General features: G+C 42.9%; 1 protein-coding gene across 1 annotated transcript in view; it reads right to left on the bottom strand.

The window, feature by feature from the left end:
• EPB41L4B (erythrocyte membrane protein band 4.1 like 4B) overlaps positions 1-26,829 on the bottom strand; it is a 159,979-nt gene that overhangs the window by 56,775 nt on the left and 76,375 nt on the right. Inside the window, exon 15 of the mRNA XM_021706305.1 lies at positions 23,696-23,760. Coding sequence (XP_021561980.1) covers positions 23,696-23,760 — 65 coding nt within the window. The remainder of the gene's footprint in view (positions 1-23,695; positions 23,761-26,829) is intronic.

Genomic DNA, 26,829 nt, shown 5'->3' with positions numbered 1-26,829 from the left:
AAAAAAAAAAATCAGCTGAGTGTGGTGGCATGTGCCTGTAGTCCCAGCTACTTGGGAGGCTAAGCCAGGAGGATCACCTGAGCCCAGGAGGTTGAGGCTGCAGTAAGCCTTATTGTTTACTGCACTCCAGTCTTGGTGACAGAGTGAGACCCTTACTCAAAAAAGGAAGGAGTGGAGGTACAGACAGCAAGCACACAGGATGTCTGGAGAACAGAAGTGAGGAGTAAAAGGAGGTGAGAATCTTATTCCCACAAGCTGAGGCCAGTGCCAGGTTATAATGGAAAGGGTCTAAGCAATGGAGTTACATTTTAGAAAGTTCATTCTGAGTGCTCTGTGGAGGATGACTAGTTGGGAGAGACACTCCAGTATCTCTGTTAGGGTCTGCCTCAGGGTGGAGCCTGGACTGACCCAGTGGACGGAGTGAGGTGAGCCACCCTCTCGAAACTATTTCTGAAGTAGTATGAGCAGGGTTTGCAGGCCTGCCACTTGGAGACATTGGAAGAAGGAGGAACCCTTGAGGTTTCTGTGATGCAGGAGACAGTCCGGAAGAAATGGCACAGGCTATCCCCCATGTTGCCCCAAGAGCTGGATCTCTGATTCACCCTGGTTGCCTCCTGGAGACTTTGGTCAAAGACAGTCTTATCGTGTGAGGGTGAGCACACGTGTGTGTAAGATTGTAGAGGAAGGCATGATTTTAGCTTCTGGGGATCACAATCCATCCTGACCTTTCCAACATGAAACACAACCAACATATCCGCCCTCCCATGAAGGCAGCAATGGGGGCTGTAAAAAGGGTACCTGGGCTGGAGTCTTAGTTCTGCCTCTCCCTTGCAGGGAACCATGGGTAGTCACTCTGGACTTCAGTTTCCTCAACTGTAACACGAGGCAGGCCAGGAAATTTCTGAGCAAATTTCTGGATGTAAGAATCATCCTCCCCACCCCCACAACTATGTATCCAGTATTTGCTATGTCCCAGGTACTGTGCTAGCTATTTTACAGAAGAGATTCCATTTTATAAATGTGGCAATCTTTGCTTGTTACATAGTAGGCACTCCATAAATATTTGATGGAAAGGAAGAGGAAGGGAGGGGAGTAGGGAGGGAAGGATGGATTAATGAAGATATAGAGTTGGGATCTGCATGACTTCAAAACCTGTTATTTTTGCTGTTTCTCAAATTTGTTGAAAATAATATCTGGGCTTCGGCAATCCTTCTGCCTCAGCCTTCCAAGTAGCTGGAACTACAGGTGTGCACTACCACGCCCGGCTGATTTTTGATTTATTGTAGAGATGAGGTCTCGTCAAGTTGCCCAGGTGGGTCTTGAACCTGCGGGCTCAGGCAATCCACTCACCTCAGCCTCCCAAGGCGCGGGATTACAGGCTGAGCCACCGAGCTTGGCTTAATATCTGTTCTAAGGCGGTGTAGAGATTGGGAGCTCAGAACAGAGAAAATTCTCCTTTGCCTGCAAGACTGGAGAGAGGATCCCAGCTGACGTTTCATCTTCTATCCTGTCCTTCTTCCTTGCTGCTGCTAGCCTATTGTTTGTTTGGTTGGGTTTTTTTGAGTCAGAGTCTCACTCTGTCGCCCAGGCTGGAGTGCAGTGGCACGCTCACGGCCACTGCATCATCAACCTGCTGGGCTCAGGTGATCCTTCTGCCTCAGCCTTCCAAGTAGCTGGAACTACAGGCAGGTGCTACCATTCTCGGCTAATTTTTTTATTTATTGTAGAGACGAGGTGTCGCCAAGTTGCCCAGGCTGGTCTCGAACCTCTGAGCTCATGCAATCCTCTTGCCTCGGCCTCCCAAAGTGCTGGGATTACAGGCTTGAGCCACCACGCCTGGCCCTGCTAGCCTATTAAAGGTCTGGGTAGGCACTTTAATTGCCTAGACAGGAGGGACAAATCAGAGAAACACTGAAAGAAAGGGAGGAACAGGATAAATTATTGGTTGGATTCGAGAAGAGGGAATACAGAAGGGGTCAGAAAAGTCCAAATGTTTTAGCCTAGAAGACCAGGAAAATGGTGTGCCATTAATAGAAGAAAGGAGATGGAAAACGGAGGCTGCTTTGAGCAGAGAAAACTATGATTGAGCTTCAGACGGGTAATGATGAATGTGAGAATGAATGCCCAGAGGAAAAGATGTCTTGTAGCAGAGATCTGGAACACGTTCAGAGCTGGAGGTGGAGTTGGAAAGCTTTGAGTGAGAGTTTCTGAGGGATGGCAAATAGATATCATCTCTCATGCCAAATCCAATTGATTCTCAGTCTCTGCTTGGAGTGCAAGATTGAGAAGGGGTCTGAGACTGTGCCCAGCTCAGGGGGAAATAGTGCTGTGATTGATTATTGATGTCTGCATGGACTTGGAAGAGCACTGTGGTATCCTGCTTTTGTATTTCCAAGTTAAAAATGAGTGGCTTTTTGCTTCCAGGAAACCCAGAGTAAAGAGTTAAACAGTTAAACAAAAACAAAAAATATATATATATATATATGCATATATATATGCATGGAGTGTGAAAATGCATTTAATAACATGTCAAATAAAATATGCATGTGTGACTTTCATCTTACAGCTATGTAAGGGGGAGATTGAGAAAGAGATAAACGAGATGAGAAATAGATGAGGATCGGAGAAGCTGCCTGAAGCTGGACCCAGGAATCTTGTCAGAGTAAGGGTCTTTAGAAGAGCAACGGTTCCTAAGCAGGAAGTAGAATGACCTGGAGCTTTCTAAGCTTCTGCCATGGCAGACCATCCTGAGAATTCCAACATGGAGAAGTTTTTAAGGAAACAAACCCTGGCCTCATGAATCGTTCCCCACAGAACTGGAGGCGCCGTTCACATACACGCTGATATAAATGGCGCCTACTGAGTTGTGCATCTGTCCTATTCACAGGGACCTCAGAGAAGGTTGAGCACTGCCCCCCGCCTCCCACCAGGAGGTGTGGCAGCACTCAGGAACCTTGGCTTAGGTCCAGGAGATGAAGCCAGCTCCATGCTCACCAGCATCAGAGGCTGAGGCTCATGAAGTTTCTGGCATTCTGGAAAGGAGGTGCCAAGTTCTAGTTTTCAGAGTAGGTGGTAGAAGAGGAATATGGAAGCTTCAGTCTCTGCTTCCATGAGCTGGCAGTGTAGAAGTGGTGTGGAAGGAGGGGCTGCCATGTGCCCAGCACTGTGCCAGGCACTTTAATATTGAATTTTCGGTTTTCCTGCAAGAAGGTGCTGATGCCTCATTTGACACTGGGGCTTAGCAAAGATGAATAATGTGCTCTGTTAATAAATGCAAAGTGAGAATGAACGCTGCTCTACTTTCTTCTCTTTCTTCTTCTCTTGGGGGGAGTCCCTGTTCCCCTTCTGCCTTCAGGATAGTGTTCCTTCTGGTACCCATGTCATAAGGGACCTTATTGACTGTATGAGAAGTGAACACAGTTCTGCAGAATCCATGAGGTTAGAGGGGGCTCTCCCAGTCTTGCCCAATCCCATAGGCACCCCCAAGCAGAGCCTTCCCCCCACTGTGACCATGGGATGCCAGACTACCAAACACAGTGCTCAAACTGTGTTGCCTATTAATAATGGAATCCTCCAGAATCCACCACCAGCATTGTGATCACTGCAGGGCAGGGGTGGGGAGAGAGCCCCAAGCTGGGACACAGGGTTCCGTTCACAAATATGACTGAGTAATGAGGGCGCTCTGAGGAGCCATCATACAGTTCAGCCAAGTTCTGGGTGTCATGGGCTTTTAGGAGTAGACCTGGGGATCTAGTCCTGGATAAGAAATCATAGAATTTTAGAAATGGAACCCCTCAGATGTCATCCAGTTTGGTGGTTTTAAAATCTGGATAAATATTAAAATCACTAGAGGAACGCCTATATATTGCTGGAGAGAATGTAATATGGTGTAGCCAGTTTGGAAAACAGTCTGGCAGTTCCTCAAAAAGTTGAAAATACAGTTCACACATGACTGAGCAATCTCACTCCTAGGGATATGCCAAGAGAGAAATGAAAACATGTCCGCCGGGCTCGGTGGCTCAGCCTGTAATCCCGCGCCTTTGGGAGGCTGAGGTGAGTGGATTGCCTGAGCCCGCGGGTTCGAGACCTGCCGGGGCAGCGAGACCTCATCTCTACAATAAATCAAAAAATCAGCCGGGCGTGGTAGCGCATGCCTGTAATTCCGGCTACTCGGAAGGCTGCGGCGGAAGGATCGCCGGAGCCCAGCAGGCGAGGCTGTGGTGGCTGGGAGTGGCCACTGTACTCCAAGCTGGACAGAGTGAGACTCCAACTCAAAAAAAAAAAAACATGTCCATGCAAAAACTCATGCATGAATGTTCACAGTGGCATTATTCATAATAGCCAGAAGGTAGAAACAACCCAAACGTCCATCAGCTGATGAGTGAGTCCACAAAATGTGATCCATCCATACAACAGAATATTATTCAGCCATAAAAAGGAATGATACTGCTGTGGGGGGCAGAGGGGAGCGAGGAACCACAACATCAAACCAGGCAAAGTGGGGGCCAAAGAAAGACCCAAACTTTACCTGTATAATGACCACTTGTATACCTAATCCTGAATTGTACCCCACATCTTTAAGAGAAAAAAAAAAGAAAAAGAAAAGGAATAAAATATTGATCCATGCTATGACATGAATGAACCTTGAAAACATTATGCTATGTGACAGAAACTAGACACAAAAAGTATTATATGGTTCCATTTATATGAAATGTTTAGAATAAACAAATCCATAGAAAGTTGATTAATGGTTACTAGGGATTGGAGGTTGGAGGGGGGGAATGGGGAGTGACTCCTATTGGGCATGGAGTTTCATTTAAGTGGGGGATGAAGACTTTTAAGATTATATTGTAGTGGGAGGCAGAGGCAAGAGGACTGCCTGAGTCCGCGGGTTCGAGACCAACCTGGGCAACATGGTGAGACCTCGTCTCTATAATAAATAAAGAAATCAGTCGGGTGTGGTGGCATGTGCCTGTAGTTCTAGCTACTTGGCAGACTGAGGCAGAAGGATCACCTGAGCCCAGCAGGTGGAGGCTGCGGTGGCCGTGAGTGTGTCACCGCGCTCCTACCTGGACAACAGAGTGAGACACAGACTCAAAAAAAAAAAAAAAAAGATTAGAGTATAATGATGGTTACACAACTTTGTGAAAATACTTCAAGAGCATTAAATTGTGCAACATAAACTGGTGAACTGTATGTTATGTGATATATATCTTAATAAAGCTGATTTTTAAAATCATCAGGGGAGATTTTGAAAAATATCAATGTCCAGGCTCTTCCCCCATTACCAATTACCTTGCAATCTATCTCTAAATCCAATGTGTAGTCAGGGCTGAGAACCACTTTCCTGGCCCCACCTTCTCATCTTGCATATGGGGAGCACTCACGATGGGGAGTGAGGTGACCAGGTCACACAGCAGGGACCTGGCTGATCCTGGGACACTGTCCAGGACTCCTGACTCTCTGCTGGCTGCTGCAAGTGCTGCCCATCTGCTATATTTTCCCATCTGTCTCAGCTTCTATTTAAGGCAGCAAGTGCACTCATCAGGAAAATCCAAGTCCTCCCCAGAACCCCCCTGGCTAAGACATCCTTGTGTCGGCATCTTGTCTTCCTAACCATACAGTTAACTCTGTAGGAACAGAGACTGCCACATCACATGTTCCCGTGTCCTCCACTGTGCTAAGAAAAGTGTTGAGCACTTAGCTGGTTCTCAACTATAATACTGGTTACCCAGAGAATAAAATAAAAACCCAGGCATCTGATAAATATTTGAGGGCCAACTCTTGTGCTTGGCCTGGTGCTAGGCCCAAGGGCAAAGACAAATGAGATGCTGTCACTGCCTGCAAGGAGCTCACTGCTACCTGGATAAGCAGGGGAGGGGTGCCCAACCCAGCCTGGTAGGAGCCAACAGGGGAGATTTCCTATGGTAGTGATGCTTGAAGCAGGTGATGTCCTCAAGGAGGAACAGTGGGCTTGGGAAGGGCTGAATGGGGGTCCAGTGAAAGGTACAGCATGTGCTAAGGCCTGGAACTGACAACACACACAAGTTGTTGATGGGACTTGTTGTCTGGGCTCCATGTTGGCATGAGAATAAGCTTCCTGGTTTTCTCAGTTTATTTTTCATATCAGGTTATTATGAACTCATCAGGAATTTACAAGTATGTTGCAAGGTTAAGTTCTAAGGTTTTGTGAAATGGAGAACCAATTGTTCCAACATCACCCAAAGAATAATTCACCCTTGCCCCATGAACTTGAAATGCCGTCTTCCTAAGTGCCGGCCACTTTTCTGAGTGCTCTCACATCCTTTCTCTGCTTTTCCTGACTAACTTACTGTTTCCAAAGAACTGTACTTCTTGGGCTCCCTCCCATAGGCTTGTGGGCAGAAAAAGGAGATTGGTCAGGGTATTTCTCTCCCATCTCTTGTGGTAGCGATGGTGGTGTTTCTAGCAGCAAATTTGAGTTCTCAGCAGCTCCCCCTAGACTGGCTTCCTGTGGCCCTAGCTCCTGGGTGCTCCCTTTGTCCTTCAGCTCTAGGAGTGATAAGCAAGCTCTGGTCGTTGCTCATTTCTAGATTGTCTCACTGTCTAATTCAGCTTCTTAGTTCTGTCAGCCTTTATTCAACCAATTCACCATTAAATTCCCTCTGTAGGCTGGGCATGATGGCTCACACCTGTAATCCCAGCACTGTTGAGAGGCGGAGGTGAGAGGATTGTCTGAGCTCAGGAGTTGGAGACAAGCCTGAGCAACAAAGTGAGACCTCATCTCTATGATTAAAAAAAAAAAAAAAAAATTTGGGTATAGCAGCACATGCCTGTGGTTCTAGCTACTTGGAAGGTTGAGGAGGAAGGTTTGCCTGAACCCAGCAGGTCGAGGCTGCAGTGGCCGTGAGTCTACCACTGCAATCCAGCCTGGGCGACAGAGTGAGAATCTGACTCAAAAAAAAAATTTTTCCTCTATAGAAAATGCCTAGAATAGTGTGTTTCTTGACTGCCCATGACTGATCCGCATATTATCCTGTGTCCGTTTCTGGATTCTTCATACGTTTATTGATCTATTTCTCTATTGCTAAACCAGTACATATTGTATTAATTACTCTTGTTTTAATATGCTTTTATATCTCATATCACAAATCCTATTCCCTTCCCCACATTATTTTTCTTTTACTTTTGCTTTTTCTTAGCTGTTATCATGGATTTAGTCTTCCAGATTACTTCAGAAATCAAGTTACTACCCCAAAAAATCCCACTGGAATTCTGATTTGGAACATTAAATATTATAAATTAATTTGAAAGAATATATTCATAAGGAACATGGTATTTCTCTTAATTTATTCAGAGCTTTTAAAATATCCTTCAGTCTGATTCTGAAAACTTTTTCACTCAGGTATAGAACATATCTTATTAACTTTATTCCTAGATATTTTTCAGTTTTGTCAAAATTGAAAATGAGATCTCATTAATTATTGTATATACCCTAACTTTTCAATGACTAGATATACAAAGCTACCAACCTTAGGGTATTTCTGCCTCTGGCCACTTTGCTGAACTCTTTTTTTTTTTGAGTCAGAGACTCACTCTGTCACTCAGGCTGGAGTGCAGTGGCATGCTCACAGCCACTGCAACCTCGACCTGCTGAGCTCAGGTAATCCTTCTACTCCAATCTTCCAAGTAGCTGGAACTATAGGCATGTGCCACCATGCCCGGCTAATTTTTTGATTTATTGTAGAGATGAGGCCTTGCCATGTTGCCTAGGCTGGTCTCAAACTTGTGAGCTTAGGCAATCCTCTCACCTCAGCCTCCCACCAAGTGCTGGGATTATAGGCGTGAGCCACTGTGCCCAGTTTGAACCCTCTTACTAGTTGGAATTCACTTGGATTTTAAGAAGACAACCACATGAATTTTGTTTCTTCCTTTTCAGTAATTATTTCTTATTTTGTTCTCATGGCTTATTGCATTGGTAAGGCCTCCAGAATGGTAATGAATATTAGCAATTTTCCTTGTCTTATTTCTGAGGTTTATAGATTATCTAGTATTTCAACATTAAATGTTGGTTTCTGACAAACTCTGCTTATTAGGCTAAGCAGTCCTTCTACTTGTGGCTCACTAAGAATCCTGAAAGATTAGCATGACTTATTCTCAGCAAATCCATGCTGTTCCTAAGTGAACATTACTTCCTTTACCAAGGGCTTTAAAAAGACTCTGTTCTCAAACGTTCCTCAGTATCACCATTCAGCTTATCAGTCTAGTTTTTGAAATTCATTTTCCAAGAAACTGTATGACATTTCCCTGTCTACTTCTCTGGCATTATCTTGACTCCATACTTTTTTAAAGGGTACTGATGCTGACTCAGCAACGACAAATGCAAATTTTCTCAGCACTCTGGGAGACATTTTTCTCAGCCTGAAGACTTGAGTTAGTCAAAAGCAGTAAAATATTTTCTGACTATTGTCTCTCTTATCTTGGACTTCTATTTTCTTCTGTTTGTACTCTTCACCTTCTGCAGTTAGTATATTGACTGGCTTTCTTGGTGAGAAATAGAAAAAGCAAAACCGAAGTTGAATAGCTCTGCTTCTGTCTGTTCATCTTAAATACCATCCTCAAGAATGGCTATTATTAAATTGTTCATCTTTTTACTCTGGTCAAAGTGTGAATCTGCAAAACTTTAAAGTCCTTTAAAAAAAAGTTTTGTGTCCCTTTTGTTTTTCATCATACATTCCACCTTCTTTCTCTTTAAAGTACTGTTTGCAGTAGTTCATGCTTGTAATCCCAGCACTCTGGGATGTGGAGATGAAAGGATTGCCTGAACTCAGAGGTTCAAGACCTCGTCTCTACATTAAACGCAAAAATTAGTCAAGTGTGGTGAAACCTGCCTGTGGCTCCAGCTACTTGGAAGGCTGAGGCGAAAGGATCACCTGCCCAGCAGGTGGAGGCTGCGATGGCTGTGAGCTTGCCACCGCACTCCAGTCTGGGTGACAGAGTGAGACTCCGACTCAAAAAAATAAAGAAAATACTGCTAGAACGTGTATCTGAAAACCTTTCTCTTCCAGATTATCTATGATATATTCATAGCTCATGTAAAAAAGATTCCCTTTTAGTCTGTCTTTTCTTTGTCACTTTGAAATAGGATTTCTGAAAGAATACACAGAGGGTTAAACCCTAAACTCCACTCATTTCATATTAATGATCCCAGGACCTCAGGATTATTTTCTCTAAGGATCTTGTCACACATTTCCAACGTAGTCTTCCTTACTGACCAGAATTAACAATAATACCTGTACAGCTTCTTCTAGCTTCCAAATAACCAAATCAACAGCCAGGCAGGCCAAGAAATCAACAGAGTCCCTGCTATTTTTTTTTTTTTTTGAGTTGAAGTCTCACTCTGTCGCCCAAGCTGGAGTGCAGTGGCCGCTCCCGGCCACCGCAGCCTCGATCCACTGGGCTCCGGCTATCCTTCTGCCTCAGCCTTCCAAGTAGCTGGAACTACTGGCGCACGCTACCACGCCCGGCTGATTTTTGATTTATTGTAGAGATGAGGTCTCGCCAAGTTGCCCAGGTGGGTCTCCAACCCGCGGGCTCAGGCAATCCACTCACCTCAGCCTCCCAAAGGGATTACAGGCTGAGCCACCAAGCCCGGCTGAGTCCCTGCTTTTAACAGAATGCCAATGTCTAGATGATTGAGAAGCCCCCACTGGTACAGGGCCAGCTGACATCTTAGGAAAATACAATGAGCATCCCTGTCCAATGTTCCCTGCATCTTGTTTGGAGTGCCGCCTGCACTTGGGCCTACTCTTTACACCTGTTCGTGGCACGTGTCTTAACTCCAAGGCAGGGCTAACAGAGGTGGAATCAGCATCCGTGAAGCCCAGACAGTAGACCCAGGTAGCACACACATTCTCCACTCACTTTCTAGAGGAGCTGGCTGGGACAAACTGGTTGCTATTTAGCCTAGGTAGGGCCAGTTCCATATTCCTAATCAGAACTGAAGCATCAGGGAGATGCAGACAAAGGCATCATGTAGAGCTTCCCAATCAATAAGCTGCAGAAGGACTGCAAATGGGCTGAACCTTTTGTTCTCCCCACCCTTGGAGGAAGTGGACAGGACCCGGGGAGCGGGGAGCCTCAAGCAGCCTCGTCAGCTTACTCCAGAGTGCTACACAAATATATTACTTTCTATGTGTGCCAAGGACAAGAAAAAGTCAGGAAGCACTGCTGCTGGTCCACACCCAGTCCACTTGCCCGGAAGTGTGTCTCCGCAACTGGGGCTCTCCAAGCAGCATTCACTAAAGTAGCATGTTCTTACAGCAGATGGTGTCAGCCAGAATCATACCTCCTGACTGAACACCGGTGCATTAATCACGCTCTTTAAATATTCACAGAGTAGAAAAACCATAAGCTAACATTTTTGAGTGCCCAGTACTGTACGTACCATCAGTTAATTTATTTAATCTTCCAACAACCATTTGAAGAAAGGACAATTATTATTATCCTCACATTACAGATAAGAGAAGTGGAAAGACTGAGTAACTTTACCAAAGACACACAGTTAATAAATGGCAGAGCTGGGATTTGAACCCAGGCAAACTGACCCAAGAGTCCTGGGCTCTCTTAAGTGCTAAGCAACACCATCTTGCTAGTGTTTGAAAGGAGCAGTCTAATGACAAAAAGGAATTCTGGGTGGCACTTAGCTTTGGCTTCACTGCTGTTTGACCTTGTGACCTTAGGTAGCTCATTTCACTTAGGTAACTCATTTCACTTATCTGAACTGCAGACATTGCATTTTTTTGATATTAAGCATTTCTTTGCCAGGAACTACAGCTCAGTGACATAATTTGATCTGTGTGGTGTCTGGCTGAGAGATGAGAGAAAGTGCATTTTACTCATCCTGTATTCTAAGATATCTGTCACTTATTTTAATTTTAATTCAGTAGAAACTAAACAGGTCAATATGTTGTTCCAAGTTCTTATTGAATTAAGGGCAAGCATCCTATCTGGTGGTAAGTAGAGTATATATTTGAAAAGTTATACATTTTTCATAATGGGTTTGAGAAGAAAATTGTATCAACATCTTAAAATTGTGACACATTACAAATGTTAGGTCTACTAATTAGGAATGATTTCTTACAGTAACTTAATGGTTTTATTTTTTCCAAAAGACTGGCGAGAAAGATGACACTATCTCTTTTTGTGTGTGTGTCTGAAAAGGTCAAAATTACGTTGTTTTTTTTTTTGGCGTGGTTTAGATTCCTTTATATAGACTACTAATTGTCAGAGAGATTTTCAAATTTGTGTATCTTTCAAGAAATTTTCCAAGCAATCACTTTCCAAGCAATTCTAGTGTCAGCACAGGTGATATATGAATCCACACTAGATTGGGAGTTCTTGTTCTAATTAGTGTATTAGCTATGTGGAGCCAAAAATGGTGTCTTCTTCAACATATTAGTACTTGGAACAGTGTAGAAGCATAGCAAATATTTGTTCAATGAATTAGTTTTGGTGTATTACAATTGAATTATCCTTAGGTAATGTATCAAGTACCTAATTCATAAAAGTTTCACTTTAGTCCTGAATTCCCTAGTTGTTGCTAACTACATTATTTATCTCTGCAAAACTTCAGAGTAATAATGTCCTAAGGAGTGATGAGAGCCTTTAGGGTTCAGGAGTACCTGGGTCTCCTGTGTGTGCCAAAATATGTGCCTCCATTTTTGAGTCTAGTGTTTGCCTTTGGCAAACTGTGAAATCAAATGATTTCAATCAATGGCTGTAAGCAGATCTTGAATTTCTTCTGCCAGAAAGTCCATTTTGTCTCGATGTTATTCTTGTTGGGCTTTACAATGGCTTCCACATTGTCTGTGTGTCTCCATGGGGGGAGTGTGTGTGTACACGCGCGCACGTGTGTCACAGAGGTCAAGATGTTGTGAGGTGGGGCTCAGTAATTCTGTGGTGAGACAAGGGATGTTAGCAATTTCTGCTAAATTCCAGAATCTGAATCCAGCGAATTACTATTTCATAAATTCATTTTTACTCAGAGGCTCTTGACTAAGAGTTTATTCAATCTTTTTCCTGCCTTAGAAAAGAAAAAAAAAAACCAGACACAAACATAGTTGTTTTCCTTTACAGAATTCACTTCTAATAAGTTTAAGTGTTCTCCTTTCTGCTGTCTACAGAACTTTTTCGCCTCTTATTTTTATGTTCCCGTGCCCCTTCTGTTTTTTTCAGGTGTGCAAAAGCAGGGGTGCCCCTCTCCCCTGCTTTAAATACATCTCCAAATGGTATTATATGGGAGCCCTTAAGGAACAGCAAGGCAAAATAACTGCTCAACTGAGTGTGTAAAATAATGTCTAAATAGCCAGATTCCTTAACACACATTGCACCCTGCCAGGGCTACAGGAGACTTGGGCACAAGCTGGGAGTGTTATTCTTCCACTCTCAAGACACCATCTAACTCACCGAATGAATGAAATTAAACATTATTTATCCCAGAATGTAGTTAGGTTAGATGAATAAAATGCATAATCCGTTAAGAGTAGGTTTTAGACATTCTAATTGCACATGATGCCAGTGTGAGCCGGAGTTGGAGTTGAATACTGGGTTTGTGTTTCTGAGGTGATACAGATGAGGATTACTTTATTTTGGTATTCATTAGTGCTTACAAAACTCCTCAAATGATCCTCTCTCTGTTCCCCATTTCTTGTAGATGTTCAGAAGCTTCTGTTATAAACATACTTAGTTAGCCTCTGAGGCTCTACACTGGGACTAATTTTAAGGGCTTGATGGTTTAATTGCCTTTAATATAGATAGTGTCCATTATTCAGCCAGGGACTGCAGTTGGTTGAGCTGTTAGCATAGCAACACCTCCAGCTTTTGAGGTCTCAGCTGCAGAAAGTAGACGTTTAAACCATTCACCATTCACTAGGGGATGATTAGGTAGGTATCTGTGAGTTTCTTGTAACATGAGTCTACGGGGATGTTTCTCTAATTATTCTAACCCTTTTTTAGCGGATTGCCTAGGCTACAGCAGTTTTAATATTCTAAATTCAGTGGCCTTTCCTCCCATAAAACCACAGGTGACTCTTGGGATATGGCTGTGATTTTTAGATCCAATATAATAGAACTTTAATTGTAACTAAAAGTACATCTGTCCTTCCTTGGTCAAATGCACCAAGAAAATTCACAATGTCTGGGTGGGAATTTAAGAAGTCTAAGTGGAAAGTTCTCAGTAAGCTCCTAAACAGGAAAGAAAACATAGATATTAGAAATCAATTCCTTTACTACCCTGGCTGTTTTTATGTTGCCCATATTCCCTTTTCAGCTTTCCAGGGTGGTATCACACTGACTGCCACCTGAACTTCTGGAAATCTACTTTTAAAAAAAGCCTGGTGAATATCAACTCTCCCGACCCTCCCTTTTCTCCTCTATCGTAAATGTTGAGGTGACACAGTTAACTGTACTTCATCAGCCTGATCTTTATTCAGGAGCATGACCCAAGCATGGAGGTTTTGGATGGTTCACAGAAAACAAATAACAAATGGCATTCAGAAAGATGAAAAGGTGTACAGCCTAGTTAACTGGGAAACGTAATTGAAACAGAAATTCTGGTTTTTACCTGTCAGACTAACGAAAAGTAGAAAAAAAAAGCTGGCAAAGGCTATAAGCTTGCTTCCTGTGAGGTCACAGAGGCATTGCCTTAATTGTTGGGGTGTGTGTGTGTATACTGGGGGGGACTATAAATAGGTAGAGTATCTTTGAAGAGAAATTTCATTAGGTGCTATCCAAATTAAATATACAGGTACCTTTTGACTTAGTAGTTCTAGTTCTAGGGAATTTATTCTACAGATAGATTTGTTCAAGTACACAACAGAATGTACAATAATGTCAGCATAACTGTAACTTTAGGGAGTTGACACAGCTTAAACGTCCATCAATATTGATTGATTAAATACATATACATGTGCTTGTATATGTATTATACAAGAATAGCTCAGATTGACATGAAGAAACACTAACAATGTTTGCCTCCAGGGAGAACTAGAGAATAAGAAGATGGGAAGGAAAAGTTACTTTTAGATATTTGTGCCTGAATTTGTACCACTGACTGTATTATCTATTTTTAAAAAGGTCACAAAACACATTTATGATGAATCCATTTATGATAACTTTCTATTCAATCTGCTAATAGTTAAAAGCTTCCTCTGTCTAAGATGAAATCCCAAATTACACAAGGGGGAAACTGAGCACACTGTGTTTCAATCGCCAAACTTTTGAGTCCCAGTTGTACCAGCAGAATGAATTCCAGCAGTCTCACCAATTCCTTACTCCATGCCAATTCTGCCATTTACAGATGGGAAAGCATTGTTCACATTCTGTCTGGACAGTTATTTCCTAGTATTCTCAGACAGAAATATCATTTCTTTTTCTTTTTTATTTCCTCTCAAAAGAATCCCATGGTGTCTCTGCTCTGAGTTTGTTACAGTTTCAAAGAGACATGTCTTTATGTATTGTGTAAATCCTCTTCCATCTGATCTTTCCTTTGGAACCAAACAGTCCTTTCCATTGCTAAACTTAGAATATACATCTCAACCCATCAACCTATGACATACGCTATTTCTTGAGCTAGACTTTGAATCTCCTTGGCCTGTTTCTGTCCACATGGACAGCCAGGTCTTGAGTCTCAGAAACCACTAAAAAATGTGACCAGCTAGAATCAAACATCAAACACTGCAAAGTGCATTTATGTATATCATGTCATTTAATTCTCTTAATAGCAAGATATTGGCAAATTCCATTTTGGGATGAGGAAAATGAGATCTACAGAAGAAACTGACTAAAGGTCATAGGCTAGCAAGTGGCAAAGTTGGGATTCAAAACGTGAGATTCCAAAGCTTCCACATTTTACCTTTTCAGAGAATTGTGGGGCTCTAGTTGCCCAACAAAACCAGGATGCCACACTGTGGACTCCTTAGTCCTCTTTCATCTGATTGGCAGTGTTCTGCCATTCTGTTTCTGCAAACTCCCACCTGTTTCCCAACCACGTGCTCCAATCTGGGTGCAGGTGCTTCAACCGGTGTGTACACACTCCCTATTCTTCACCAGCCGCTGGAATTCACTAGTCTCTTGCTTCTGGAGTGGTGAGGGCAGAACAATGACATGGACTTGGTTCGATAGATTTGGGGGCTAAGGATAAAATCAAAGCCATATAAAGAATCACTAGAATTATCAACATTCTTCTGCTTCACCTTGGGCCTAAGGAACTGGCTAAACAGACAGATCTAGCTATTTATTATGGTGTATCCATCCATTTCCTTACATCATGTTTACTTTAAAAAAGAAAAAGGAGCTGACCTTACACAAGTTAAAACAGTCATTAAAATAAGGACAAGCCGGGCTCGGTGGCTCAGCCTGTAATCCCACGCCTTGGGAGGCTGAGGTGAGTGGATTGCCTGAGCCCGCGGGTTCGAGACCCGCCCGGGCAACTTGTGAGACCTCATCTCTACAATAATTCAAAAAAAAAATCAGCTGGGCGTGGTAGCGCATGTCTGTAATTCCGGCTACTTGGAAGGCTGAGGGAGAAGGATAGCCAGAGCCCAGTAGGTCGAGGCTGCGGTGGCTGGGAACGGCCACTGCACTCCAGTCTTGGCAACAGAGTGAGACTCCAACTCAAAAAAAATAAATAAATAAGGACAGATACAACTAGTTAAGCAGTTTTGCTTTTCCCCAGTGAGGTTCTGCCCCTGTCCACCTCAGATTCTCTTGAGAGGTTGTTAAAACGCAGGTTCTGCCTGTGAGTGGTGGTGGCTCATGCTTGTAATCTCAGCACTTTGGAAGCTGAAGTGGGAGGACTGCCTGAGCCGAGGAGTTTGAGACCAGCCTAAGCAACATGGTGAGACCTGATCTCTACCCCTAAAAAAATTAGCTGGATGTGGTGGTATGCACTTGTAGTCCCAGTTACTCAGGAGGCTGAGGTAGCCCTGTGATAGTGCCACTGCACTCCAGCCTAGGTGACAGAGATAGAGACCCTGACTCAAAACAAAACAAAACAAAACATGCAGGTTCTTAGGTCTTACCCCTGACCATTTAGAGTCCAGCAATCTACATTTTAAATAAGCTGTCCAAGTTGTTCTTTGGCTCCCTAATTTTGGGGGAAGTCGGCCTATTTGCAGAATCATTGGGAATTTCTTTTCTAAGGCTTAGCTGAATGTCAACTTCATATTTGTCTGCCTTTCAGATAGCCCTAGGACTTCTGAAAATTTGCCACTTTTCATGTGCAAGGGCCCGTCCTATAACAGCAGTTTGCTCTCTCTCTGCTCCTGTATGGCTTGCCTCTGCATCTGTCCACTGACTCCTGTAGCGAAATGGCGTAAGCAAATCATCCTAGGTTAATTTAAAGTATTTACCTGGTGCATGTGGAAGACTTGTTCAGCCAGGGAATTGACTTAGAGCTCCAAGTCTGAGAAATATTGATCTGAAGAGATCAATATGGCTGCTCAGGGAGTTATTTGATGAGCTCAGATTTTAAAGGACTAGTTAAAACCTGCAAAGTCAAGGGCAACAAAAAGGCTCTGTCATTAGTTGTGTTCAGAGCAGGACCCAGGAGACTGGAGTCACTGACCTGGAAGGATGGTGCAATATTAACAGGCAAAAAAGACTAAGAGGAACTCCCACACTGTCCTTATTTTTCCATCTTTGCTGTTAAGGAAGACCATTTTCAACAGAAATGACAAACCAAGAAATGAAACTAGCAAGAGGGTTTTGAAGGCCAAAGTAATTACTCAGCACGATTTCAAGACTTCTGGCCCATATGAATTACTTCAATCTGATAACACTGTCAAGTCACTGGAATCATAAGGGATCACAGAAACGTGAATTTATGATATCAGATCAGTAAATACTCATTTAAAATATGTGAAAAAATTAATTCCAGAGTTACAGTGAGCTTGATTTTGCTGGCAAGTAATATTCCAGTAGAAGGTATTGGTTGGGGGCAACCCCCTCAGGTCCTCTCCCACTGTAGGAGCTTTTCTGTCCTCTTAATAAATCCTGCTTTCAAAAAAAAAAAAGTAAGGTATCAGCCTGTAATCACAGCAGTTTGGGAGGCTGAATTGGGAGGATTACTTGAGCCCAGATGTTTAAGAGCAGCCTAGACAACATAGCAAGACTGCATCTCTACAAAAAAATCAAATTAGCTGGGTGTGATGGTGCTTGCACCTGTGGTCCCAGCTACTTGGGAGGTTGAGGTGGTAGGATTGCCTGAACCTAGGAGGACGAGGCTGCTGTGAGCTGTGATTGTGCCACTGCACTCCAGCCTGAGAGACAGAGTGACCCCGCCTCAAAAAAAAAAAAAAAAGTTTGTGAGCTCTTTGGAAGGAAGCAGTAGAGTGGATCATCTCAAATAACAAGTGGTTCTCTACGAACAAATGATACCCAATCTCTGCTCTTTCAAAAAGGAACTGCTGTTGAATGAAGCCTGTGTAGACAGGGTCCTTAGACTGGGGAGGGGTGGAGAGGGTTACTAGAACACGTTGGGGGAGGAGGAGGCAGGAAATGTTTAGGGAGGAGGAGATAAACAGGGTTAATAGATCCCAGGTAGTGATGGATGAGGTTATTATCCACTGGTGTGTGTAGGGGAGATATGGACACTTACTAGACGGCTGGTGGTAGTGATGGTGGAGGGGACACGGTTACTAGGCCACTGGTTGGGGCTGTATGAACAGTTAACTAATTGCCGATGGTGATGGTTATGGAGGTGGACAGCGTTACTAGGGGGCCGGTGCCAGTGGGTGGTTCTCTAGATAGCAACTAGATTTCAGTGTAGGGAACTGTTCAACATAATTTCATAGTCCCTTGGAGATGTGGATCCACAGAGCCACAAATGTGGAATGCTGAACAGTGGGAGATAAGAGAGCATGGAGGTTAAGACCACAGGCTCTGGAGTCAGCCTTTTGACTTACCACTTACTGGCTGCATGACCCTGAACAAGATGCTTGGTTAAAGCTAAGTCTCAGCTTCCCCATCTACACAAAGAGGACAACACCCATCTCATAGATCAGGGGAAGTGACACACGTAGAATGTGAAGCATTTGCCTGTTAACCCCTAAATATGAGTGTGGATCAATGTCAACCTACCAGAGTTTCCAACGTCATATGGTTGGACTAGCCTCTGCTCTGCTCAGCATGATACCAGCACCTCAAGCGAGAACACAGTTGACACACTGAATAATATTCAGACGATGGAGGTAGATCCAGAAATAACATGGTGGTCAATGTTCTACTCAAAATGTGATATCCCCAGATCAGATACAGTTGTCCAGATACCTTCAGAACAATCCAGAGATGACATGCGACTGCCTGTTATCTGGTTAGACACTTCCTTTAGAATAAATATGGAATCATCCATTTGCTGAACATTCATTGAGCACCTGCTATCTGTCAGGCCCTGGGGAACAAAGGCAAGTAAGACACAAAGCTCAGGCTTAAGGAGTGTACAGGTTCCAGGATGAGATGAACAAAGGAGCCTGTTTTAATACAAAGCCGTGAGCGCAATGATGCTATATGTGAGGGGCGGAAAAGGGGAAGTTAGTAGTAGAACACATCACAGAAATTAACCCAATTTGCAGAGGTGGGGCTTGTCAGAGTCCCTGGGAGAAGATGACGTCTGAGCGGAGGCTTAAGGAATGAGCAGGAGTTGGGGGAAGGAAATGAAAGTGACAGAAGTCTAGGCAGAAGGAACAGTATTTGCAAAGGCACAGATGTGAGTAACAGCAGGGTGTGGTACATGCCAGGAACTACAAGCAGTTTGGCATTGTAGAATTTTAAACAGGAAGGTGAGAAATGGGGGGAATATGCTAGAGCAACTGGATGGCAACAGAGAGTGGGGGAATTCCATGGAGAGGGTCTTGGACCTCATCCTATGGGTGCTGTCAAGCATCGTGGTGGCATAATCAGATGGTGTTTTAGAAAGATCACTGTAGCAACTGCGAGGAGAATGAGCTCTTCAGGGAGATCAGCAAAAGCACCTCTACACCAGAGAAAAGATGCTTCTCTAACACCAGGGTAGGTAAGAAAAGACAGGAAGGGCTAAGTACAACTTTGAAGGAGGAAGAGCTGAACAAACCTGGGCACTACCTGAATATGTGTGGCAACAGAAAGAAGAGTGGTGGATGATGTATACATTCTTTCTAGGTAAAAAAGATAATTCAGGCAGAAGAAAAGTTGTTTTGTCGGGGGAGGTTAAAAGATTGTATATTGGATTTTTGACAGGTGCAGTTTGCGGTGTACATAGGATACCCAAGTTGAAATGTCAGTCCAAAAACTCAAAAGAGTAATCTGGGTTAGAGATAATGGTTTCAGAATCAACAGCATTATAAAATCATGTCTGAGAAGACTCGGGTAGACTGTGGTAAACGGGAAAAGCAGTGGGCAGAGGAAAGGCCTTTAGAAAACACCAATATTTAACAGAATGTCAGAAAAAGAGGCTGTTAAAACCAAGGCTGTCAAATGCAGTATAAAAAGGTCCACTAAGTAATGAAACAATCAGAGTGTCATAAGGATGCATGGTTGCAGACAACAGAATCCACTAAAGTTACTTTAAGCAGAGAGGTATTTATTAGAGGGTGTTAGCATACACAATCTCCAAGAGGCCAGATGAGGGTTTGGACGTCTCCCAACCAGGAAGAGCAAAAGTGGCCAGGACAAACACCCACCTTCGCCATAGGGCTATTATTGGGAAAAGCCACTTCACCCTGCTCAGCACCTGTAACCAGGTACCATAACCTTCACCAGAGCTGCCCCAGATAAAGAAATGCCCCAGCCACAGTGCCTCCAAGAAGAGCCACTCCTGCCAAGAGATGCCTTATTCTAGGATGATCTTGCTCCATGCTACCTAACTGAATGCTCACCTCTGGGCTTCTAAAAGTCAACTGCCCCACTACCACAAATGAGACCTCTGTGCAAGAGCAAGAATCAATAAAATGAAGATGGACTCAAAAAAAAAGCAAGAATAATTTTTATTCCTTAGAAACACATTTGTAAAAATGTTATCAATTAAGATGAAAAGATTCAGAACACATTTATTTGTATGCAACACATACAATGAGGATCAAAACATGTACTAAAATGGAATACACCTGTAAACAAATATCTTAGGGAGAGTTTATGGGCGGTTGACTCCACTGTGCAATATACTTAGTGGATTCCCTCCTTTTGAATAAATTTTTGTGGCAACCCAAAAATCAAAAACCAAACCAAAAGATCGGATTTAAGCAATAAAATCTCAAAGGACATCAATATATTCTTAAAAGGGGTAAAATGGGCCAAATTACAATATATAAAAATGGCACAAGAATTAACTAATTTCACAGAAATAATAATTTAAAAAATACTTAAGTCCTATCCATTAAGAGAAAAAAAAGTTTGACTTGCGACTTGAAGTGAGGGAAATAAATATTTTGGTACAAGTTTTACCTAAAAGACAACATATTGATTTCTGGTCCTACACAAAGACTGGGCAATGCCCATGCTATCCTAGTCTACAGAATGCTTTGGCACAACTTCAGTAAAACCATATATGCTTTCATCTGAGCCATGAACACATCTTGATTGCATGTTGCTTTTTAAAAGAGTGAAGTCTAGGGTAAAAAACAACCTCCCAAATCTGACAGTGTGTATTCACAATTATGACTTCTGAAATCATGCGAGTTAGTAGCACCAATCATTAAGACATTAAAAATTATTCTTATACTTGAGCAGCAAATTCTACCAAAACAAATGCTATGCAATTTATGATTAGTACAATTGCTAAAACTCAAAGTAGTTAAACTGCTTCAAGATATGAAACTCAAAGTCTCCCTGCACTTATATAACATCTAATAAGTTATACACTTTATTTAGCTTCTGAAAGGAGTAACCCTCTGTCAAAGAAGTGGGTAGTGCAGTTTTCCTTATGGGAAATTTAGTTTGAATATGTGTCCTCGGTCTAAAAAAAAATTAAATTATATCACAGAATTTTAGAGTTAGAAAGGATCTTGGAGATCACTTAGTTCGACCCATTCTTTTCACATGGAGAAAATGAGACCAACAAAGGGGAGAAATGACTAGTGTAAGATCACATAATGGCAGAAGCTAGATTTTTTTTTTTTGAAGTAGGGTCTCTGTCACCCAGGCTGGAGTGCAGTGGCATGATCACAGCTCACTGTAGCCTTGACTTCCTGGGCTCAGGCAATCCTTCTACCTCAGCCCCCCAAGTAGCTGGAATTATAGGCGTGCGCCACTACACTGGCTAATTTTTTGTAGAGACGAGGTCTCACTATGTTGCCCAGGCTGTTCTTGAACTCCTGAGCTCAAGCAATCCTCCCACCTTGGTCTCCCAGAGTGCTGGGATTACAGGTATGTGCAATTGTACCTAGCAACCATAGTAATCTTGAGCCCTATGACAGTACTATATGCTGGGCTACCTTCCTAAACTTTTCTGGTTTTATTTGGTCTCATCAATTAAATAACAAAGAATATCAGGTACACAGCAATACAATAAACTTTTACTCCAATTTTAAAATCAGAATACCAAAAAGAGTCCTGAGCCTTTAACTACCTTCATTTTATTGAGTATGTAGTCAACAGCAAATTATGACGTGCTATCGTGGTTTTATCCTCAAATATTTACATGGGCACTAAAAACACCTTTCAGAACTATTCCTTAAAGACACTTGTACAAACACATCCATGTGAGGCCAAGACACTTTTCATGGAATGCAACGAAACTATGGTGGTGAATGGGAGTGAGATGCTTCAGTCTCTCAAAGTGCAGTCATGAGCTTATCTCGATACATCACACTCTGCTTCCCTCCTAAGTTCTTCTGGTTCTGGTCGTGGACATAATCAAAATGGCTGTCATCTCCACTGGCCGATGTTTTCCAATGCGACCTGTCATCCTGAAAGGATGGCCTGTTTTGTTTGCAGAGTGAATGGTTAGTGGGAGAATGGAAGAAAATTCACAAACTTGAGTGAAACAACACAAGCACAAAGGAAACGGGGCAGGGGAACCTTGGACCACATGAATGGGTATGGATAACAGATGGAGGTAAATGAGCTTTCTACGTTAGTATTTTAAACATTCAGACACAGATCATCTATCAACTCCCAAGCAGAGCAAAGCTGTCAATTGGTCAAGTCATTTCTCAAAGGGTATCTCATGGTCAAGTCAGTCTGAGGACAGCTAGATGAAGGCGGAAAAGGTTCCTTTACTCCAGAGCATTTATCCTGCTAATGTGTACTGTGAATGCCTCAGGCAGCATTTGCCTGAAGTGCTGGACCAACAAACTCTCTTTTCATCAGGTATATTTGGAGAGCTTGACAATATGCTAAATGTTGGGCCCCTTCGATCCCGTAGGTGCAGGGTGGGGCTGAGAATTTGCATTAACAAGCTCCCATGTGTCACTTAAGCTGCAAAGGGAGGGGCACCCTTTGTAGCTTTCACCAGAATGCCCAAGGGAAAAGTGAGGCAGGGTCAGGCCTCTGAAGGAAACCAATTTGACAAAACTGGCAATGGTAAGTGCAAACTTTTGTAAAAGCAATGTTAACAAAAAAAAAAAAGCATTTCTATATATCTTTCTGTTTCTTATGTCTGAAAAATAAAATACCTTTGAAATACAGAAAGGTTTAGAATTATTGCTCCATCAATCTAACTTGCTTTGAAAAGTTACACAAATATCAAGTGTTTATAATAAAATCACACTGTTGTGCTACAGGATCCCCAACAAACTTTTATTTGCCTTGCTCTAAGAGGATTTATTTCCATCTCTCCACTCTCCATACTTTCTCAAAGAGCAAGGCTAGCAACCTCACCTTTATGCAAGTGGAATTCGCCAACTCTGTTTCTGAAATAGCTTCACACATAAACACCAATTAAGACTGATCTAAAATTCAAATCTTAAAGGAACGTTTACTTTCACAAAGCTAGCCTTAAAAAAAACTTTCAAGCCTAACTATAAACACAGTACAGCAGATGCCAGTTGGCTGAGAGAAGATTATGGTAGGTTGGGGCCAAGGTCGGTAAACGCCAGCCCTTGGCCCAATCCCACTGTTTCTGTACAGCAGTTTGACTGAAACACAGCCACGACCTCTCCCGTATGGATTGTCTACAGCAGTTTCTGCGCTACAATGGCAGAGGTGAATAGTTGTGACAGTGACCACAAAGCCAGGAATATTGACTATCTGGACCTTTATGGAAAAAGTTTACTGATTCCTCAGTTTAGGGAAAAAAACAAAAAACAAAAAACAAAAGCAAAACTACCACAAAAATCTCTGCCCCCATCCCTGTGAAAAAAAATCCTTAAGAAAAAAAACCCTACAACAACAACAAATCCCTAAGCTTTTGCCACATTAAAAGTAAACAAATTCTTGGGACAGAAAAACGTTACTTAGGAAATTCCATAATATCTTGAACACAAAACCAAACCAAGAATATCTAAGGTTAGAATGACTTTTAAAAAATCAATTCATTTTTATTTCAGAAAGCATTCCTTTAGTAAGTCCAGACTCATCAGTGGCTTCCTTTACTTTGCAAATTTATTCATCTCTGCCATGACAATGTATCCCTTAAGAGTTGTTTCTGAGGCAGACTTTCAATTCATAACTAAGTAGAATCTGAACTTTTCTGGAGAAAGGAGAGCCTTCAAAGGTGCAGCTCTGTGAGCACAACACTTACCTGACATTTGGAGAGTGAGGATGCCACCGGGGCTGGCTGGGGTGGATATTAGGATGATACTGAGGCTAGAAATAAAACACCACACTTAATTATTTGGTGACCTTTTCATTTCAATGGTCTTCATTCTCTTTTACTGGTATCCACTTGAGGGGCTGAGGGAGCTGTGAATAGAAAGGCTATAACTAAACAGTGGGGGGGGATAGCCGTTTCCCAGGATGATCATGTTTCCACCATTGACAAAGGTTGGGAGCTGGAACCCAGTGCCTGGTTCTCAAAGCACCCTCTTCAAAGGTGGCCCCACTGTGAAAGGGCTGGGAAGCTGCCCTGGGAAGGAAGGTGAAAGCACCTGCCTTGAAAGGGGTCATCCAGAGTGTCCAGGACAGGCTGTATTTGTCTCTCCCAAGGGAACAGGCAGAAGGTGCCAGAAAGACAGGGAGAGTGGGAGGCAATTTCACTGTTCAGAAACAATTTTTGTCATTGCTGAAAATGACGATGACCACGTGGAACAGTTACATCTGCACCCAGACAAGGACTGGATGGGGACGCTAAGTGAGGCAGCAGGGCCGTGGGTGAATTTTTTTCTTTCTCTCTGGTTTAGCAATAAAAATAATTTTCTAAAATGCAATCCAAAACAACATATCAAAACAAACAAAAAATCATCCAGAGCACTTATTATCTGGATAAAACTGGAGGAAGAGCGAGAGGGAGGGAGGGAGGATGAAAGGATGGAAAGAATGGGAGGGAGGGAAGAGAACAAAAGGAAGAAAGGAAGAGAATGAAGAGATGGAAGGGAAGGACAGAAAGCAAGGAAGGAGGGAAAAAATGAAAGGAAGGGAGGGAGAGAGGGAAGAAAGGAAGGGAAGGGAGGCAGGAAGTTGTCTATTTTGAGAGGAGAAAACAGATTCAGACCAGTGAGTGACTCAAGAGGACCAGGGTGAAACCCAGGTCAGACAGGCTAGGTAGCAGGCTGCCTGTCCATTTCTGGCCTGCAGAGGGCAATGGTCCCAGACATTTCCAGAAGTCATGGAGCTTCTCAACTATCTATGGGGCAAATAAGGCCCTCCTGACATTTAAGTCACTACAGTCTTGCCACCATTACTCTTTTAATTATTTCTTCTCCTCCTTCTCCCTTTCCTGCTGCTTTGGTTAATAAGCAGTAGTCTGCTCTCTGTTACAGAAAATTCTCAGCAATTCTGTTCAAATTTCATGGTCGCAAGATGCCCTCCCTGCCTATTTTGTATTCCAGTGGCCTTTCTTTTCTCCTTCAAAGATGCCTGTCAGCAAGCTGAGTCTGCAGCCCCTAAAAGGACATGCTGCAGAAAAAAGGAATCTGGAGAAAATATCTCAGCAGCAGAATCTGAGAGCTGACCAGGGCTTTAGAATCTCCCTGGTGCAAACTCTTCATATTTCTCTCACTTAGGGGATGAAGAAACCCACAGAGTTTAGACGATGTGAGCAAAGCTGAACTGTTCCAGGTATTTTAATCACATGAACAGGCCCCACATGAGGTTCCACTCAGTGGGTCTTCAGCACAGGAGAATGGCTGACCTAGGACTGGACCCTCTATTTTTTTCTCTGTCTTCTAACCCAACCAAATCAGATTCATCAGAGAGGTGAAAGCCTCATTCACAGATCTGAGAATAGAAGATTCTAAAACATTTCTTGGCCTCCTCTAATAATTTATTCACATCCTCTACTCTCAAGGGGTATTTTAATGGTAACCCAGGAGGGTTCTCAAGCGGTATGGCCATGTTCCTCAGGGGACAATTGGAAATGCATGTGTGTATGCTCGCTTGCCACAATGACAGAGAAAAGGGAAATAAAACATCCAGTAATTCCAAGGACAGACCCAAACAATGAAGAACTGTCTCTCCCCAAATGCCAATAGTGTCCTCACTGAGAACACAGTGATCCATCCTTTGCAGTTGGCCGACCTTGCTGTACATGGAATAAGATAAATGCTGCAAAACCATCCTCCCAAAAAGCCTTCATGGCATTTAGAGGCAGATCAGGCCACTTCTCAGGACGTTCTCTTCCCGGTCAATTTACTCCCAAACCTTGATAAAGCAACACACGACTTCTAAGCTTGGCAAGGTGCAAAGGACTCATGATTACCAATGATGCTGAGAGAACAATGTCTAGATAACAGTTTCTGTAGGTCTGATTTCAATAAACAATGGCCTTCAAGTTCATTCTAAGCAAAGAATACACAGTGGGAACACACCTGTGAGACTGTCAGGGAGAGGGCAGGGGCAGTGCTGAGCTGCTTTACTTTGCGAAAAATTTTTTTTTCTCTCCTTCAAGCACTGATCACCCATCAACCATTCTTTTCTTCCCCTACAACATTCCAGTTACTCACACCTGAAAAATCCCTCAATAAAAAAAAATCTGTGAATAAAAGGACAGCAAGGAGAGCAGACTTTTCACCTACCAAGTTCAAAGCACTTTTTACTTGACATTCCCTAAGACTTGGAAGTCATTTACAAAGGTTCTTCACACTGGGAATACGATTTCTTATATGGAAGTCAATTATCACCAAATTCTTCTGAGGCATCATTTAGAAACCTCGTAAAGACAATGCAAATTGAGATCGCACTCCTATCTAAGGAATTAATATCTAAAGCAATGAAAGATCAAGAAAGGTAAGAATTAGAGTAAGACTCCAAAGTGAAATCATTTACAGATGGGCTTCATGACTTGTGACATTCAAAATCAGTCTGGTGACAGGCCATAGAGAGTAGTGCCAGTTGGCCCCAAGTTAGAAGTCAAGCACAGACAAATACTCACTTAGGAAGCAAGGCATACATCATTAATCAATCCAGGGTCCCCTGCGAGGCTGCATATTAGAACCACCTTAGGTGCTCTGAAGCTCCACCAGTGCCCAGAGCCCACCCCTAGAATTTCTGATTCAGTCTTCCATGGGTGAGGCCCAAGCACTAGTTTTCTTTTTTTTCAAAGCTGGCCAGATGGTTTTAATGTGCAGCAGGGCTGAGAACCACTGGTTCCGGAGGCTTCCAGTTGAGAAGATCAGAGAAGGCACTGTGGAGGAGGTGGCTTCTGAGTTGGTCTTTGAGAGATATTTTAATGTACTGATGGGAGGCAAAGGAATTCCAGGCAGACAGGCATGGGCAAAG

Source organism: Carlito syrichta, unplaced genomic scaffold (genome assembly GCF_000164805.1).
Source record: "Carlito syrichta isolate Samal-C Ts95f unplaced genomic scaffold, Tarsius_syrichta-2.0.1 Scaffold315407, whole genome shotgun sequence".
NCBI classification, from domain to species: domain Eukaryota; kingdom Metazoa; phylum Chordata; class Mammalia; order Primates; family Tarsiidae; genus Carlito; species Carlito syrichta.
The sequence above is the reverse complement of the archived record's forward strand: the minus strand, read 5'-3'. Positions and strand labels throughout refer to the sequence as shown.